Source organism: Capronia coronata (assembly GCF_000585585.1).
Source record: "Capronia coronata CBS 617.96 chromosome Unknown acBCG-supercont1.3, whole genome shotgun sequence".
Lineage (NCBI taxonomy): Eukaryota > Fungi > Ascomycota > Eurotiomycetes > Chaetothyriales > Herpotrichiellaceae > Capronia > Capronia coronata.
The window spans coordinates 1,073,715-1,091,102 of record NW_006912895.1 but is presented as its reverse complement, the minus strand read 5'-3'; the positions used below and the strand labels follow the sequence as shown (position 1 = coordinate 1,091,102).

The window sequence follows — 17,388 nt, the reverse complement described above, 5'->3', positions numbered from 1 at the left end:
GCAGACCTCACTGGATTTCTCCATTCTCTGCAAACAGATATAGTTAAAGAGGATGGCATAAGAGCTAGCTAGGTACCCGGGCATGGGATTGAACTTGGGCATCGTGGCACTTGTGTTTCCTGGGTCCTTGTTGGTAGCTGAAGATGTCTGGGTAAGTATCTAGGGAGGTTCTCATTGCAGGAGACCACGTACGTATATCACGTTTGGAGATGCCACTCCTGAAAGGAAGGCCATCTGGAGCGGATCTTTGTTCGTGTTCTAACATACACTATTCGTTCTTTTATTACTATTTTTTGCCTAACAGACATGATCCAAGGGCACTTGCACCATCGTCAATGCGCTTTTTTCTAGGGCCAGAAGAAGCCATTCTCCATCAAAAGGATGATACCTATACACTGTGGTGTCTGTCCGGTATTGCTGTGCCCCAGAGATACAGCCGCGTAGACATCCCAGTCTACTCGCCGGCCAAGTCTATAGATGCAGCCCGCTCTGTGCAAAGCTGTCGACTCTTGTTCCAATGACTGTCTGCGGTCCCTGGATTCAATGACCGGTCTCGCATCTAAGTGGTGGTAGCGCCTACTGAGTTCCTTTGGTAATGCCAAGTTCCTCGTAAAAGGCATCGGTCTTGGGCTCTCGGCCGAGGAAATCGATCAGCGTGGTCATTTCGTCCTGGCTGCCTCCCTTTTCGAGCACTGTGTGGCGGTATCGTCGGCCTTCCTTGGGATCCATGGGGTTCTTCTTGAAAACCGAGTAGAACATGTCGGTGGAGTAGACTTGAGAGCTGAGGTAGCCGTAGTAGCCTGCCAACGAAAAAGAAAAAAGTCATATTAGCCTTGCCTTGCCTAAACACCATGATATTACAGTTGCAGTAAAAGGGGTCCTGTCAGAATGGGCAAAGCTGCAAGCTGCACTGGAACTTACCGGCATCGTAACCACCCATCAGATGACCAAAAGTGGCTTGTCCGTTGCCCCAGCCGTGCCCTTCTCCGAGCACCTCAGGACCCTCGATCTTGCTAATATCCTTCCTTAGGAAATTGTACGTCTCGGAAATGTTCATGGCCTCGAGGCTGTCGTGGTCCTTGGGCTCGTGGATGGCCATGTCGAAAATACCAAAGTGTAGCTGGCGAAGGTTGAACAGTGCGCCGTTCAGGTTCTTGGTCTTGATCAACTTCTCAATGAGATCGTCTGGGATGCGCTCCTCAGGTTTCCCCTCCGCGCCCGCCGCTTCTTTCCAGGCGGCATAGTAGTCCGACGACAACGTCGAGTAGTGTTTGCTCAATGCTTTCAATTGGGATGGAGTCCAACACCAATTCTCGAGCATTTGACTTGGTGCCTCCACAAAGTCCCGGACGGTGTTGGTGCCGTGGAAGCGGGAGTATGTCGTTCGTGACACCAGATCGTGGATACCATGGCCCAGTTCGTGGAAGAGTGTAGTGACCTCGTCGTGTTTTAACAAACTCGGCTTCTTAGCCGTTGGCTTGGAAAAGTTGCACACAAGTGCTGTGGCAGGATATCTTCTCGTGCCGTTCTCGGTGATGAATCCAGGTTGAAGATTGAAGTTGGCGGCGTGTCCGTACTTGCCGGTCCGGGGGAACAGGTCAAGATACAGGTATCCCACAAAGCCGGCACCTTCGCCCTCGTCGTCCCAGACACTGAATACTTGGACCTCCTCGTGCCATACAATATCCGAACCCTTCCCTGAGCTGGCGATGGCGTCACGGTCCGCACCCACGATCTCGACAAATGCCAGCCCAAACAATTGTTCAAAGATCTCAAGCATCCCTTGGATTGTCGTCTGCAGAGGGAAGTACTCGGAGATCAACTGCTGGTCGAGCTGATAGTCCTTTTCCTCCATCATTCGATCATAGAAACGATGGTCCCACAGGAAGTAGTGCCCATCGAACTTCTCACCCCGAGACTCCACGTCTGCCTGTTTCAGCGCCTTCAGCGTCTCAATCTCGTCCAAGCCGCCCTGGCTGAGTCTGCTGCGCAAGTCTCCGAGGAAGTCGTCCACAGTCTTGGGCGTTTTGGCCATCTTGTCTTCGATCCTGAAGGCGGCGTGATTTGGATATCCCAACAAGCGAGCGGCTTCATCTCGCAAAAGAATGGCTTCCCTGAAGAGCGGGACATTCTGGTTGCACTTGTTTTCGTTTGCGACAAAAACCTTCTGCCGAGTGGCAGTGTTGGTGGCGTACTTGAGAGTAGGAAAGAGATCGGGGTACTTGAATGTCAGCCAGTACTTGCCGTCTTCCTTCTTCAGTAAGGAGATGACATCTTCGGGGACGCCGTCCAATTCTTCAGCGGTAAACCACAAACCACCCTTCTCTTCGTTCAGGTTTTTGGAAAACGCAATGCTGAGTTGACTGAGTCTCTTCTTGATTTCCTTGAACCGGTCTCGCTTTGGCCCTGCAGGAATATTCAGGCCGTTCCGCACATAGCTCTTGTGTTCCTTCTCGAGCAGCCGCTGCGATTCGGCGTCCAGCTTGTCTCCTCTCTTCAGCGCAGCATCCACCAGTTGGAAGACATCTTCCCGCATGGCAGCCTCGATGCTGAAATCATCCATCAGCTTTTCAGCCTCGGTCGATGCATCGCGCAATGCTTGGTCCGTAGACACAGATTGATAGAAGCCAAGGATATGTGTCTTCAGTGACTGCTGGTTCTCATCGTGCGCCATGGGCAGGAGCACGTTATGGAAATTGGCATCCTTCGCCCGTATGGACGCGACGATATCGTCTGTGATCTTCTTCGAACTGGCGAGCAACTTCTTGGTATCTTCCACTACCGAGTCGGGGGTGGCCGTGAAACTCGGCGGGGCCTGGGGAGGCTTGCGAAAGTGTCCAGGCGCCATGCTTGAAGTGGTCACCGGTCTGAAGGAGCTGATGGATGAAGTCGCCGGCTTGAAAGGTCGGATCTGGTTCAGGATGGAGCCTAACCGGCTAGAAGCTCGGAACGGAGCCAGAATGACGAGGCACACGACGGAGAAGAGGGCGGCGGAGGAGAGGAGGACGAGGAGGGATTTTGGGCGAGCCAGGATGACAGAGCTGACGGGGATGTCACTTCAAGGCATGAACGAACGTAGCTGCGTAGAGGTCAATGACCGAGTTCAAGCAGATAGAAGATGTGAGAGTTGTTGACGGGGATATGAACGTTGTTTCAACTGCGTCTGTGGTTGTTGAGGGTTTGTTTCCAATCAGAGAGGCGAACATCCACTATTAAGCAATATACATTATACAGAGTACACCACACACTGCCGCTTCAAGTCATATAGCACGCCCTCGCCGTCCCTGCACCACTGCCCTCCGAAATTCTGTTCCCAGTCTCTCGTTCAGCTTGATGTGTCCACCATAGCGAACTCCGCGCAGATCACGATCGCGCATGATCACCTCGACTGAGACCATATTGCAGTCCCGAACGCCTGAAGATACTCTCTCTCTACAATTCACGAGTTTGGGAACTTTCTGCGCTTCAACCAATCTATTCAGCTGATCCGGTGACGAGAGGCACCAGAACAAGGAGTGCTGGGCTTTCGCTGATTGTAATGCCGGATCGTCTCATACGTTGGTGTCTCGAACCGGGAAGCCTGACAAGAGAAAGGGCTGCCCAAGGGGGAAACCTCTGACATTGTTTCTATATGATAGGACCCCAAGACAGCATACACAACCTCGTCGGTTCTCTGAGAACGACATGGAGCCAAAGCTATCCCAGTCGCTGGCCACTCCGGCTTCTTGCCGGCAAGCTCTGCCTAAACCGTGCCTGATCATGCGCTCAGCCAGCTCCGGCGTATGGGCTCGACACCAGATGACAGTCCCGACGGTGCTCTGACAGAACGATATCTACCACGAATCTTGGAGGTAGTGGCAAATATCCGCGCGTATCCTTGCCGTCTTCTGGCATCTCAAATGTGCACATGAGACGTGGACAAGTCAGACCAAGTACGGCGAGATGGGCACGGAGCACGCCCGTGGTATATTTGGCGAAAAGCCGATACCTGAGCTCCCAGGCAGACGACGACAAGCTTGGATGCCGAATTGGTCCAGATGAATGGATGCACCCAATAAGCACACGAGGTGTGCAGTGGGATTACTTGCTCGATGGAGGTCGAATAGATGCATTGTATAATCATAGCGGACTTCATGATTCCGATTGAACCGTTTGTCTATTGCTCATTAGCCGATGTCACCGGTGCATGATCACCAATAGACTCACGAAAGCCAATCCATGCCTTCGTTGATGCCTTTACCATCAATCACCGAGCAGGCGACAATGCTCCAATTTCGATCTCTTAGCTCACCCAATTTCAAGGCTTCCGAGATCTCCCCTGCACCTTGTGCCCCTGGCTGTTCACCCTCGGTCAGCCAGGAAGACGATGAGCACTGTGACCGGCCTTACCTGATCTTGTTTGTTGGCAAAGACTAACAAAGCCGCGTCTTTCAGCTCGTCCTCGTTCAACATAGACCGCAACTCATCGGCAGCGATCTCTAATCGTTCAATATCAGTCGAATCGATGACGAATATAACAGCTGCTGTGTTGGCATAGTATGACCGCCAGTACGGTCGTATAGACGTCTGTCCACCGAGGTCCCAGACGTCGAAGTTGAGATTGCCATATTGGACAGATCTTCAAGTGTTCCATTAGCCTTGCTTCGGTGGATGAACTAGGAAGACTCACTCGACGTTGAATCCGATGGTCGGTATTGTTGTTACCACTTCGCCAATCTGCATTGATCAGAATGGCATTACCTCCGTTGTTGATGTCGGCCTACCTTCAATCTGTATAGGAGTGTTGTTTTGCCAGCATTGTCCTGCATGTATCGTCAGTCCACCATGGCTTAGGCGTGATATGCGGGAAAACATACGAGGCCTAGAATCAAAATTCGGATATCCTTCTTGCCCCAGATCAGGCTGGAGAGATATTTCGATACAGAGCCGCCCATTTCGGCTGGTTAAAGTCGATGAGAGAGAAGAAAGATCAGTTAAAAACAAAACGGTCAGCAAATCATGCCGCCAACTCTTGAGGTTGCCCTTCTTCTTGTGACTTGTACAATCGGGTTCCGAGCGCGCGGTATGTCCGATCTGATCCGACTGCCAGTATTCATCAACTCATAAAAGAAAGACACAGTATTTGTTATGAGCGATGTTGAAGACATGGCCACGCAACGTTGAAATCCCCGATATTTGCCGCCGCTTTAACGCGCCGACGTCGCGAGTTCAACTCCAACTCTTCGCGCGTTCCGCAAGTGACGAGCTGAGGTGTCTTTGAGTTCATATTTCACAGGCAGACAGCTGGATATTGCCGGAGAGTATTGCTGCGCTCGCAGCCTGTCACCTAACGTCACCTTTCAACCGCCGCCTGATGAGACGACTGGTCCACGGCCCTCCTTCGCATTTCGTACTCGACTCCTCCCGACTGGACAGACAGTCCTGAACAAACGAGGCCAGCAGAATGGTCGGAAAGAAGAGTGGAAAGGCTCTCCTCAGGGAGGAGGGCCTAGAGAGAACCGACAACAACATGGAGTTGACATCCTGGCCCCAGATCACGGCTATAAACCAGAAGAATTATTACACAGGTGTGATGACAGTATTCAGGCGCAGTGGCTAGGCTAACGCATCCCTAGAATATCTCAAAAGAGATGAGCAGATTCTGGCTTTCCGATCCCAGCAGGAGGAGGCCCGCCTCAAAATGATCAAACAGGCCAAGGACAGGGACAGAGCATTGGCGCAGGGCAAGACTGTCGGTCCAGACGGGGACATTGAAATGGAGGAAGACGAGGAAGAGGCGGAAGATGAAGGGGCCAGCGGCGCTAAGACCATTGTCATTCATATCGGATCGCAAAACCTGCGGGTTGGCCTTGCCAGCGATGCTCTTCCAAAGACAGTCCCAATGGTCATAGCACGGCGCGCCCCAAAGTCGGAAAGCGAAGAAGGAGACGGTGAACCGGCTCCGAAACGGGCGAAGCTGGACAATGGATTGCCTCCACCAGAACCAGAAAAGCGCTTTGGGGAGGACTTCGCGAAAAAGTTCTCCGGCATGTCTCATGACCTAAAAGTAAGGATGAGAATGAACAAGAGGAAGGTGTTGCCACAGTCGAGGGATATGGTGACCAGTTACAATCGAAGAAGCACCTATGAGACCATCACAGAACATAACGACACCATGCGCATCGACTGGACGGACACGGCTGGTGACGGAAAAGGTGCACCAGACTACATCACCGGTAAGGCTGCTCTTCGCATCCCCGATCACTCGACACCTCGGTACAAATTGTTCTGGCCCATTCGCTTGGGATGGGTCAATGAGCGCGACTACGACTCGAAACGCTTGCTGTGGGAGGATATCCGGATCATTGTCGAAGATGCCATCAAAACCCAGCTCGAGCTCAAGGTCCGCACGCGCGCCGACTGGGGTCAATATAGCTGTGTCATCGTCATCCCAGACTATTACGAAAGGACCTACGTCTCGAGTCTGCTTGACATGGCGATATCAGACTTTGGTTTCGCACGTGTTTGTTTCATCCAAGAAAGTCTGGCTGCTTCGTTTGGAGCAGGCTTCACCACGTGTTGCATTATCGACATTGGCGCACAGAAGACCTCGATCTCCTGCGTCGAGGATGGGATGGTCCTAGACAATTCGCGGGTCAACTTGAAGTATGGAGGCAGGGACATCACCGAAGCGTTTGTGAAGATGATTATCTATAATCATTTTCCTTATTCGGAGATCAACCTAAATCGCCGCTACGATTTCCAGCTCGCAGAAGAGTTGAAGCAAAAGTTCTGTACCATGAACGAGTCCGACATATCTGTGCAGTTGTATGACTTTTACCTCCGAGCACCCGATCAGGACACCAGAAAGTACACATTCAAGATCTACGACGAGGTGATCCTTGCTCCGATGGGACTGTTCAAACCTCACATTTTCGACGACACGGGTAAATTGGACGGACGCCGCAAGTTGGTTGACAAATCTTACGACATTTATGACGGCAAGCCGAACGACCCAAGCTCATCTGCACAAGCAGAGATCTTGACCTCCATTGCGCCTGAGGAGGTGCTGTCTTCCACCATCAAATCCAGCGCCAAAGCCAACGGGGTCACCAACGGCACCACCAACGGTACGAAAGAGGAGCCATTCAGTGGCTCACGCCGCCCCTCATTCAGTAATATCAAAGAAATGGATGCTACGCCGCAGCCGTCAATCGCGAGCTCTCCGGCCCGCAACCTCGACGGGACGCCGCAACCCGACGATCCTGACGTCGCTCGTCAGCGGGACGAGAAACCAAAAGTTGAAGAGGAGGAAGAAGAACCTGTCAGCATTGAGAGACGTGACGACTTGCTGCCAATATACCCACTTCCCAATGCCGTCGTGACGTCCATAACACATGCGGCGCGTGGCTCCGCCCAGAGAACAAGTGATCTTCTTGGAGGCATCATGCTGACAGGTGGCACAAGCATTATTCCCGGGTTAGCGTCACATCTTGAAGAGTCGCTCAAGGGTATCCTACCTGGCTACAGCAAAGACATCATGATCGGACGTCCACCAAGAGAGCTTGATCCGCAGGTCGTGGTGTGGAAAGGCGGGGCAGTATTTGGGCGAATGAGTCGGACGAATGACAGCTGGGTCAATGGCTTCTTGTATGAGAGGCTGGGAGATCGCGTCCTTGCGCATAAACTGATGTGGGCTTGGTGAGCACATTGCTGGCGCGGCCCTTGGGGTGAAGTTGTCTCGCCCAGACGGTGTCATGACCTTCACACGACCGCTTCAAGGAGCATACTTGAAGAGCTACCTGTCGCTGTAGAGATGACATCCCTAGCTACTGCCTCGATCAGACGTACTCCAAACATGCAAAGTACCTAGATATGTAATACTATTGCGGCCTTTTGCCCAGTCTTCGCCGGCAGCCTTGCTGTATGCAAGGCTGTGATCACGTGTCGTAGTCTTCGTGGCTGTGATTGGCCCCGAATGAACTTCCCCAGAAAATGCAGATGATTCTCCAACTGCGTCAATAGAGTTGCAACTTTTTTGTTCGGCGGCCTCACTCGAGTAGAAGACGAGCACCTTTGCATTGTCACCCCATTGGATTTACGTCGCCGTCGTTCGTTCACTGTCGCTACGTGTATTGTTATATTCGAGGCACTGGTAATTTTCAGTTTTACAAGCCGCATATGTTGCGAAGATGAATGGCTCAACCGTCCAGCATGCGGGCCCGGTCTTTCACACAAGTATGTTTGGGTCTCTGTTCAAACCAAACAAGATCGCTGACCATAGTTCGCAATTATAGAGACTACCGCACCATCCATGGTCCCCTATTCTTCAGTGTGGTCGTCTCAACAGCCCAATTTCGTGTGAAAGCAGCAGAGTGGCACGACATCTCCGTCTGCGTGGACAAGTGCAAACTTCTCCCTGCACCCGGCCTTTACACTCTAAGTGTGCTATATTCTATAACGCCTCACGGGATGGGAATATACATTCACGGAAAGAGATTGACTCCTCGCCCAGCGGGTTGAATGCGCCCAAGGCCAACCTTGCCTATTCACACAATGTCCCTGCAGCAGGGGATGGATCGAACTCCCACCTTGGTGATGAGGACTCGAAGCAGGAAGCTGGGAGCACTGCATCTGAAACCCAGGCCCCCGATGAAGACGGCAGCACATCAGCTACATCACCTACCAAAAGGCGAAAACCATTTGACGTCACTGTGCCTGCAGTAAACCTGCTCACTGCCATCGACACAATCAAACTGGCTCGCCAACATGGGCTAACAGACGAGGAAGTTGTACCAACACCTTATGCTAAGGAATCTGCACGTGGGTGGATGGGGGATATCTTGCGCAACAATCGAATTCTTGCAGCAAAGATGAAATCAAATCTGGAAGACAGCAGACGGAAAGGACGAATGCCAGACATACTAGCCGCCAGGCACAAATTGCCTTTGATGTCCGGTACAATTCGACCCAAATTGTTGGAGCTCATCAATAACTGCGATGTGACCATAATCTTGTCCAAGACGGGTTCCGGAAAGACGACTCAAATTCCCCAAATAATCCTTGACAAAAGGGTCATGGATGGGCTTGGACCGTCAACGAGCATTCTCTGCACACAACCCCGTCGAATTGCAGCCACTTCCACCGCCAGAAGGGTAGCCTATGAGCGAGGCGAAACCCTGCAGGATTCTGTCGGCTACCACATTCGCAACGACAAGTGGTCTGCACGACAACAGGCGAGCATAACCTATTGTACCACGGGGATTCTTCTGAATCGTCTGGTTGCGGACGAGGCGGGCACACTGCAGTCACACTCACACATCATCATCGATGAAGTTCACGAGAGGAATGTACAAATCGATCTGGTACTGGCAATCCTTCGAAGAGCCGCCCAAACCAGGAAGGCTGCGGGCCAGAAGTTTCCCAAAATAATTCTCATGAGTGCCACCATTGATCCGAGCATGTTCCTCGAGTATTTCAGGCAGCCCGCGAACACGGGGATATCGCTTCTGGCGGAGAGCTTCGAAGTCGAGGGATCTCCACACCATATCGAAACACATTATCTGCCGGAAATTCTGTCGGACCTCACAAAAGACAAAGCGTCACACCACACAATGTACACCCTCCTGCAGGGGAAGAATACTGATATATCCAGCGCGAACTATATCCGGAACGAGATGCATTTTGCTACGAAATACTCTCGGAGTCTTCAGCCGCACAGCAGTGATCAGACGGTGCAATTGACGGAGAACGACGCGGCGGACTCAGCTGCCCAAGCTGTAGACCGTGGGTACATCGGGCTGGCAACGGCTGTGATAGCTCATCTGGCACAGCGTAAACCCGAAGGCGATATACTGGTCTTCCTACCTGGAAAGGCAGATATCGACGAGATATTCAACCATCTGATCGAACTCAGACCACTTGGCGTGGACTTCAATGACAAGGCCAAGTTCAAGCTGTTCAAGCTGCATTCTCAGTTACGGGACTCGAACGACGAAGTATTCAAGCCGGTGGCTCCAGGATGCAGACGGATCATTCTCGCAACGAACATCGCCGAAACTTCGGTGACACTGCCAGAAGTGGTGTACGTTGTGGATAGCGGACTGCTACGGAGTAACGCTTTCGATCCTTTCACGCGCATGAGGAGCTTGCCCTACGACTGGATCAGCAAGACGAGCTTGATCCAAAGACGGGGCCGCGCCGGCCGTGTTCGCAACGGCCATTACTACGCGCTCTTCACGAAACAACGGCATGACTCACTCATAGCCATGCGTCGTCCTGAGATTGCTGTGGCCGACCTGGTGAACGTCGTTCTGCAACTCAAAGCCCATCCCCAGCGAGTTGACGTCAAGGAATTCCTGCGCGAGACCATCGAACCGCCGCCCGCCCAAGCCATCGAGAGTGCGATCAAGGACTTGCAGAGTCTGCACGCATTGACCGAAACCCAAGAAATCACCAGTCTAGGTCGGCTCCTCTCTCGATTTGCTCTCCATCCGGCAGCGGCGAAGGGCATCTTGTTAGGGGCCCTCTTTGGGTGTCTCGAACCAATGCTCATCCTGGCGTGCCATAACTCCACCGACTCGTTGATTTCGCATCCCGAACTGACTTCCAGACAGCTTTCGGAGATGAAGCAGCAGTACGCAACGGAGAATGAAAGCGATCTGGTAGCAGTGATTGAAGCCTTCCGAGAATACCATGCAGCCCATCGCGCAGGCAACATGGATCTGGTGAAGGAATTACGGGAAAGAAGACCTATCAGACACCATGTCTATGTGGACATGATGCTCGCAAGCACCGCCATTCATGACATCCTGACCGACGTTGGTTTCCTGCCCGCCGCCGAACCAGGACGCAGCGTTTTTGAAATCCTACCGTCCACTATGAATGCGAACCGCGACAATAAGGTTCTCGTGAAAGCACTGGGTGTGAACACTATTACTCCGGAACTAGCCGCATGGCGGGAGAAACGCCCTCTCAAGAAAAGCTGGAGTCTAGACGACGCGAACGCAACCGGTATAATCTCGCGAGACAGCGTGAACGAAAAGCCGACGAAAAGAAAATATGTGTTTTCCCGCAAATACCGCTCCGACGGCCGCTTGCTGGCCTATTCGTGGAAACACGATATCCCGGACTCGAATCCAAAGGCCGTCTGGCTGGACCAGACGTCCATGGTGACGCCCCTGATGGTCGTGCTCTTCAGCCGGCGCGTCTCGTTGAGGAGTCCGCGAATGGTCAAGATCAATGATTGGCCTCGACTGCGACTCATCGCTGAAGAGGAGACCCCGCCGGTCCTGGCGGAGCAGACGGCGCGGATCCTAATGGAGCTCCGAAAAACCGTTGATCGCTTCGTCGGCTCCGCGTGGGAGGAGCTCGGCATGCTCGACCTGTCTGGAGACAGAAGGCCGAGTAGTAGTCGCTCGGCCAAGGAGATTGATCGATCACGACGTCGCGATCGACCTCTGCTCAGCGACGAGCTGCGGAAGGTCATGGTTGACTCGGTCGTCAAGATCCTCGAAGAAGATGATGCCTTTTGGAAGGCGTTCCGAGACAGAAAGCGGGTCGAAAACCTCGAAGCCGAGGCCAAGTACGTTGAAGAGATGAATCGAATGAAGTCCAACGACCCTGTTGATGACGGCATCGAAGAGCGTTCGAACACTCTGGAATCACATGGCGGTGCGGTGTCGCTCGTCAACGAGTTGGACGAGGACGCTGACGATGAGCCAGAACCGCGCACGACTGCAGCCGCGGTATGAGGTGTGGTCTATCTGCATCCAGACGTGCCTGGGCCAGCTCGTCAATCATGGACTTGGTATTGATATACCTGTACTGTATATATTTGTATAGAGCTAGACACTTGAAAAATGATATCACGACACATCTAGTTGGCTTAGGAAAACGCATGAGTTACACCTACCAAACAGCTAGCCAGCCTATGACTCCTCGTGGGCGTTCCCAATGATTGCACGATCAAGACAACACAACAAGCCCATGCCTAATTCGCGCGCGTCACTTGCAATGTAGCTGACCTCAAGGGGCACCCCGGCCACTCACTTGGTTGCACTCCTAGCCAGTAAGACATGCAGACCGTCATGATTCGGTATAATAAGTCCCGGCTGCCATCTGCCAGCGACGCAAACGACTCTAGGACTGGAAGAGGAGGTGAAGACCGTTGTAGCAGCGAGGGCGGAATGAAGAAGAGAAGTAGTTGTGTCACCGCAGATACGGGTGAGGAGAGCGTCTCCACGGCGACCGCTTCTAGTATGAGGCTGCACCCGACTCGGCGGGCCATATCACATGCGGTGAATTTCCACGCAGCCAGATTCAACTCCGATTATGGACCAAAAAGTGCAAAAACTTTGCTCACAAGGCCGGTTCAAACCTGGCGTTGTGAGTAAGTGAAACTTCCCTTGCGGGTGTTTTTTCGTGTCGTGTCATTGGCCTTCGTGGATGGGTTCTCTTCGAGCAGAGAGAGGATAAACGATTGGTCTCGCCATCGTAGGAATCTCTTCGAGCAGAGAAAGGAGGAAGCGATCGGGCTCGCAATGGTAGGAATCTCTTCGAGCAGAGAGGAGCGATCGGTCGCGGTGATTTGTCGTCGGGTTGTTGGCGACAATCGTCACAGTCACGCCTTCTGACCCGGTGTCAGTTTGACCAGAGCCTGCGAGGATTGTTGACCAGAATTTGGAAACTGCAGACCACTTTTTGCAATTTCCCGGCTCATCAGTGAATACCGTGTCTTGGCGAATTGGGAGTAGCATCCCGCAACTCGCATCCCGCAACTCGCAGTAAAGTTCATCTGCAGATAGACATCTCAGGTCGTCTTTTCTTTGGCCTTAATCCTCCACAGTTGGAAAACTCGTGTGAAATACCAATCGAAGACGCCGGACCAGGTATAGCCGCCAGCCAGGAAATAGACCAGCCAGCTCTTATTGCCTTCCCAGATCCACTTCTTCCTAGCATCTCTCAACAGCCACCTCCACGGCCACGGACCCGCGCCTGGGAGGACCTGCTTGACGACGCTCTGGGCGTACGCCTCATTCGACATCGCGCCCTCCTGGGAATGGGTCTGGCGTCGGAGGTAGCTCTGTTCCGCAGCACTATAGATGCTGTTTTCAGGTAAGACGCGGGTCACGTGTGCTGCGATCCTGGATTGCACACCACCCGTGACGATGGTGATGACCTTGACGCCCAGCGGAGCCATCTCGACTCGCAGCGTGTTCGCATACGCATGCAGCGCGGCCTTGGAAGCATTGTACACGCTCCCAAAGACGTACGGAATCACAGCAGATAAGCTGCCGATCATGACAATCGTTCCCTTTGCTTGGATCAGAAGAGGAGAGAAGACTTGACAAATCCGCATCACGGCGAAGAAGTTGACGTCGAAGATCTTTTTGGCATCGTCCAGGTTGATGTCAATGGCTGGCATGACATAGGAGACGCCCGCGTTGTTGACTAGGTGGTCGGCTGTCAGCAGAGGAACAAGACTTCCTTTTCTGATCTGTGACTTACCCAGATAATCGAGGCCACGCCCACCGGTCAGTTGCTCAATGCTGGCTGCACAGGACAGGATTGACTTGTCGTCGTCAACTACCAAGGGTAAAGTCTCGATGCCCTTCTCCGACAAACTGATAAGTTGCTCTGTTGAGCGGGCGGTGGCGAAGACGCGCAGTCCCTTTGCGTGGAAGGCAAGACAGAGGGCATGGCCAATTCCGCCGGGAGCACAGCCTGTGATCAGGACTGTTTTCTTTTCGTCGGTCGTCGTCATGTTCGGGTTGAGGACAGGACAAGGACGAAACGAAGTAGGGACAGGAAGACTTCTGCCGGCGACGCCGTCGATGTGGAATGACTCTCGTATTCGTCTGTCTGGCCAACGGCAGACCGGTTTGTGAAGCTGCAGGGAACCAGAGCAGAATCAAAGCTGTCTCAGGACTCTTGTGACGACGGAGCTGGAGAGCTCTTACACGCTACACCAAGATAACGGGATGGATGCAGGATGGAGTACGAACTGCGATATGCTGACATGTTAAAGCGGCGGCCATCAATTCCAACGCAGGCAACACTGACTGCACTACTGCATTTCTGCCCCGCCTGTCATCGCCTGTAAAGAACAATGATCAACAGGAACGTTAGTCTGTAGACACCGAACCTCCGACTCCTTCGACGGGGAACCAACAGGAACTTCGTTCTCATCGACCAGTGACGCAGCACTGGCATCTCACCTGCTCGCTGATCAATGGATTGGATGATGGGATGACACGACTGACTGCGCCGCGGTTGATGCCACTGCAGGCCTATAACCTTGATGAACGAATGAACCGATAAGTACGGCGTGCCTTGTCTCCTCGACTTCAGCCGCTGCCCTCCATCTGACACAAGATCCCATCGTGCTTTGTTTTGCGGCATATCACCAGATAGACCTGATCTTTTGTCAATTGAGAACTGCTACTACATTTCACTGCTCCCCCTCCCCCCATTCTGCTCGTCACACATCGTAGCCTGGGTCCATCTCCCGAGAAGGCAGCCTCTTGCATAGTCTGCCAGGATATACCGATACCTCTCCGCCTAGGCGACGTGACCTCCTTCTGCGCTCATCTCTTGACACCTAAGCCAAGTCAGCTGAAACCGTCCTCCGTCCATCATGTCTGCTCCAACGACCACGACCACGACGGCGCCTGACAAGGCCTTCCTGGACACCTTCATCTCCCTCCTCTCACGATCCTATCTCGCCACCCCACTGACCACCGCCTTCATCACCGAAATCGACCAGACCCCTCCTACAGCCAACCCAGCCGAGGTGGTTACCCCCGAGCGCCTGAAGAAGCATTTCTCACTAGGCATCACGGCCGCTGCGCAAAGCAACGTCGTGCTGATCGAAGCGGGCAACTTCACAGCCGCGGCGCTCTGGGAACCACCTGATTTCTGCGGGATCCCCCCGGCTCAGGCGCGGCGGAACCCAGGCCCCATCTTGCAGGAATTCAGAAGTAGCGCGCGAAAGTTGAAGGCCAAGTACCTCTCTGTGCCAGACCAGGGGCCTCGAAGCTACGACCAGCCTGCAGCGCCGAGCCAGTCGTCAGGGGCACCCTCTGAAGACCCCTACCCGGCGGATTTCAATAAAGATGTGGACTTTGAGACACGTCCGTTCTACCATCTTGCCATGCTCGCCAGAGACCCCGACGCCGAGACGGACAAGGGATTGGAGGTGATCAAGGCCTGCATGGAGCCGTTCTTGAAGAAAGCGAAGCAAGACGACGTGCCGGTGTGGTTGGAGACGGCTAGTCAAGCCTCGAAGAGGGAATATGAGGATATGGGCTTCAGAGTATGTGAAGAAGTGGTCATTGGTCGAGGAAGGGTGAATGCTAAGGGTTGGCCGCAGGAGGGTGGTGAAGGAGTCAAGACTTGGGCTATGATGTATGATGACCATCTGAATTGATGGAAGAGGGACATATTATATTATATTGGGGTGGATTGACCACGAATGCTGGCGGAGAATCTAGAGAGACTGAGGTTATGTAGCAAGAGCGTACCGGAGCTATCAGCAATTGTCCGCCCAATTCATGCTCACCCACTTCGCTATAATGGTTGTCATTGTATCGTCGGGCATGTATTTGTCCACGTCTTCATCGGAATAATCAAGACCGAGAAACTTCAAGCCTAGAAGAACCCAGGGCTGAATGAACTCGTTGAATACGACATCCACGACCTCGTCCTCCAAGTCGACGTTTCCCGGGTTGATCACTGACTGGATGCAGTTTGGAACACGGTAGAAGGAGATCGGCGAATGAACGGTGTCGTCCCCGTCATCGCCCGTATCGTCGACCGTGGTGTAGCCTGGAATCAAAGGCCTGTCGGTAGATTCTGATATGGGAGTTTGCTCGTGGTTGAATAGATGCTCCGACATTCGCTCCTCCAAGACAACGATGTCTTCTGGAATTCCCAACTGGTCGGGAGGAGACATCTTCCAGACTGCCAGCGAGGGGTCAAAGGTCTCAAAGATCTCGCCGCCGCTGTTCAAGAGAGGGAGGAGTTTCTTCGCCTGATTGTATGGCACGTCTTTCAAATAGTGGAAGCCACTGGTGAACGGACACACGATAAACGTGGAATCCTTGGTAAAGGGGCCCTTGAAAATGTCGAAGCGGATGGCTCCAGTGTTGGAAATGACCAGTCTAGGTCGATCGCCACGGTGGGTATCGTTGACGATGCCGGGGAATACTTGCTCTTCAAGCCAGCTGAAGATGCTGTTCTTGCTGGGGTATTTGGCGCGGTTCATCCACAGATCTCTCTGCGCGCATCCGAATGTTTCGTCGAGGTCCAACGCGTTGCGGGCCTCCTCGATGGCTTTTGTGATGTTTTGTCCCCGTGCGGAATGAAAGGTCGAAGCATTTTGATCTGAGTGATGATACAGGGAATAGAGGTTGTTGTCGATATATCGCCGAAAGAAAGTCGGCGAGGCTTTGGCGCTGCTTTTCGAGGAAAGGCCATCGATGGACTGGAAGCCAATCGTTTCCATGAAGCGACCGCTTGCCAGACCGTATGATTTCCTGTCAAACTTGCGGTAGTCACGAATATGGTAGTGGCCGCCGAAGAACTGGATAGGTGTGTCCCATTGGACCGAGCGGATGGCTCTAAAGATCATGTCAAACTCTTCGGAACGCACTGCGGCATGTCCGATGACCACGAACAAGTCAACCTCCCGGTCGCGGATGGCCTGTTGGAACCATTCCTCTTTGATGGTCTGCTCCACCCTCTGCACAATCGTGTTGTTGTCGTTTCGGTTGAAGTTGTATAGGAACCCGAATGCCATTATTCGCACTCCTTGCTTTTTGGTGGTAAATTTCTTGTACCTGGGTGCCAGTGGCACCACCTCTCCAGTGGTAGGGTCGACGATATCGATATTCGAAGACACGTAGCTGTCTGCGTAGGCCGGGGCGGTGATCAGGTATTCGTTATCGGACGAGTTCTTTTTGTACAGCTCATGGTTGCCTGAGCAGATGATGTCCATGTGTTGTTCGCGGAAGATATCGAAGGTGAACAGCCCTTTCGGGTCGGACGCATCGTAGAGTCCATTGCCTTCCACACGGTCGCCAGTGTCAATCAACAGTAGATCTCGTCCTTCTCCTTCTAGCTTCTCCCGTAACCGATCGGCGAAGTCGACGTAGTCGCCCCAGTCAGCGCTGAACGACGGCTCCAGCAGATGCCCGGCATGCCATCCATGTGTGTCAGTGGTGTGTAGGAAGTTGACCTGGCCGAACTTCAGATCCCGCAAAGGTGCCTCGAGTGGTTCGGCGGCGTTCGGCTGGGCCGCGAAGCCTTGCGATGCCAGCAGCGCAAAAGCTAGCCATGTTGTTGAGAACATGATACGTGAAAGTGACCTCAGAGACGTAAAGACTGCACCGGAGATAGCATCGGAAA

General features: G+C 53.0%; 7 protein-coding genes across 7 annotated transcripts; 3 read left to right on the top strand and 4 right to left on the bottom strand.

Moving 5' to 3' along the window:
- Positions 1-576: 576 nt before the first annotated feature.
- A1O1_03697 (thimet oligopeptidase) lies at positions 577-2,848 on the bottom strand (the record flags this gene model as incomplete). Its single annotated transcript, XM_007724598.1, has 2 exons — positions 577-800; positions 922-2,848. The coding sequence occupies 2 exons, from the start codon at positions 2,846-2,848 to the stop codon at positions 577-579; spliced, it is 2,151 nt and encodes a 716-aa protein (XP_007722788.1).
- A 1,354-nt stretch (positions 2,849-4,202) lies between these two features.
- Positions 4,203-4,934, bottom strand: A1O1_03696 (ADP-ribosylation factor-like protein 1; the record flags this gene model as incomplete). The annotated part of the gene is made up of 5 exons (XM_007724597.1): positions 4,203-4,337; positions 4,390-4,618; positions 4,670-4,716; positions 4,764-4,802; positions 4,857-4,934. 5 exons carry the CDS (start codon positions 4,932-4,934, stop codon positions 4,203-4,205), a joined length of 528 nt encoding a protein of 175 aa, XP_007722787.1.
- A 509-nt stretch (positions 4,935-5,443) lies between these two features.
- On the top strand, positions 5,444-7,684 carry A1O1_03695 (uncharacterized protein; the record flags this gene model as incomplete). Its single annotated transcript, XM_007724596.1, has 2 exons — positions 5,444-5,567; positions 5,616-7,684. The coding sequence occupies 2 exons, from the start codon at positions 5,444-5,446 to the stop codon at positions 7,682-7,684; spliced, it is 2,193 nt and encodes a 730-aa protein (XP_007722786.1).
- Positions 7,685-8,193: 509 nt separating this feature from the next.
- A1O1_03694 (uncharacterized protein) lies at positions 8,194-11,732 on the top strand (the record flags this gene model as incomplete). Its single annotated transcript, XM_007724595.1, has 2 exons — positions 8,194-8,217; positions 8,313-11,732. The coding sequence occupies 2 exons, from the start codon at positions 8,194-8,196 to the stop codon at positions 11,730-11,732; spliced, it is 3,444 nt and encodes a 1,147-aa protein (XP_007722785.1).
- A 1,058-nt stretch (positions 11,733-12,790) lies between these two features.
- On the bottom strand, positions 12,791-13,744 carry A1O1_03693 (uncharacterized protein; the record flags this gene model as incomplete). Its single annotated transcript, XM_007724594.1, has 2 exons — positions 12,791-13,431; positions 13,489-13,744. The coding sequence occupies 2 exons, from the start codon at positions 13,742-13,744 to the stop codon at positions 12,791-12,793; spliced, it is 897 nt and encodes a 298-aa protein (XP_007722784.1).
- Positions 13,745-14,617: 873 nt separating this feature from the next.
- On the top strand, positions 14,618-15,409 carry A1O1_03692 (uncharacterized protein; the record flags this gene model as incomplete). Its single annotated transcript, XM_007724593.1, has 1 exon — positions 14,618-15,409. One exon carries the CDS (start codon positions 14,618-14,620, stop codon positions 15,407-15,409), a length of 792 nt encoding a protein of 263 aa, XP_007722783.1.
- Positions 15,410-15,511: 102 nt separating this feature from the next.
- A1O1_03691 (uncharacterized protein) lies at positions 15,512-17,332 on the bottom strand (the record flags this gene model as incomplete). The annotated part of the gene is made up of 1 exon (XM_007724592.1): positions 15,512-17,332. One exon carries the CDS (start codon positions 17,330-17,332, stop codon positions 15,512-15,514), a length of 1,821 nt encoding a protein of 606 aa, XP_007722782.1.
- Between the last annotated feature and the right edge of the window lie 56 nt (positions 17,333-17,388).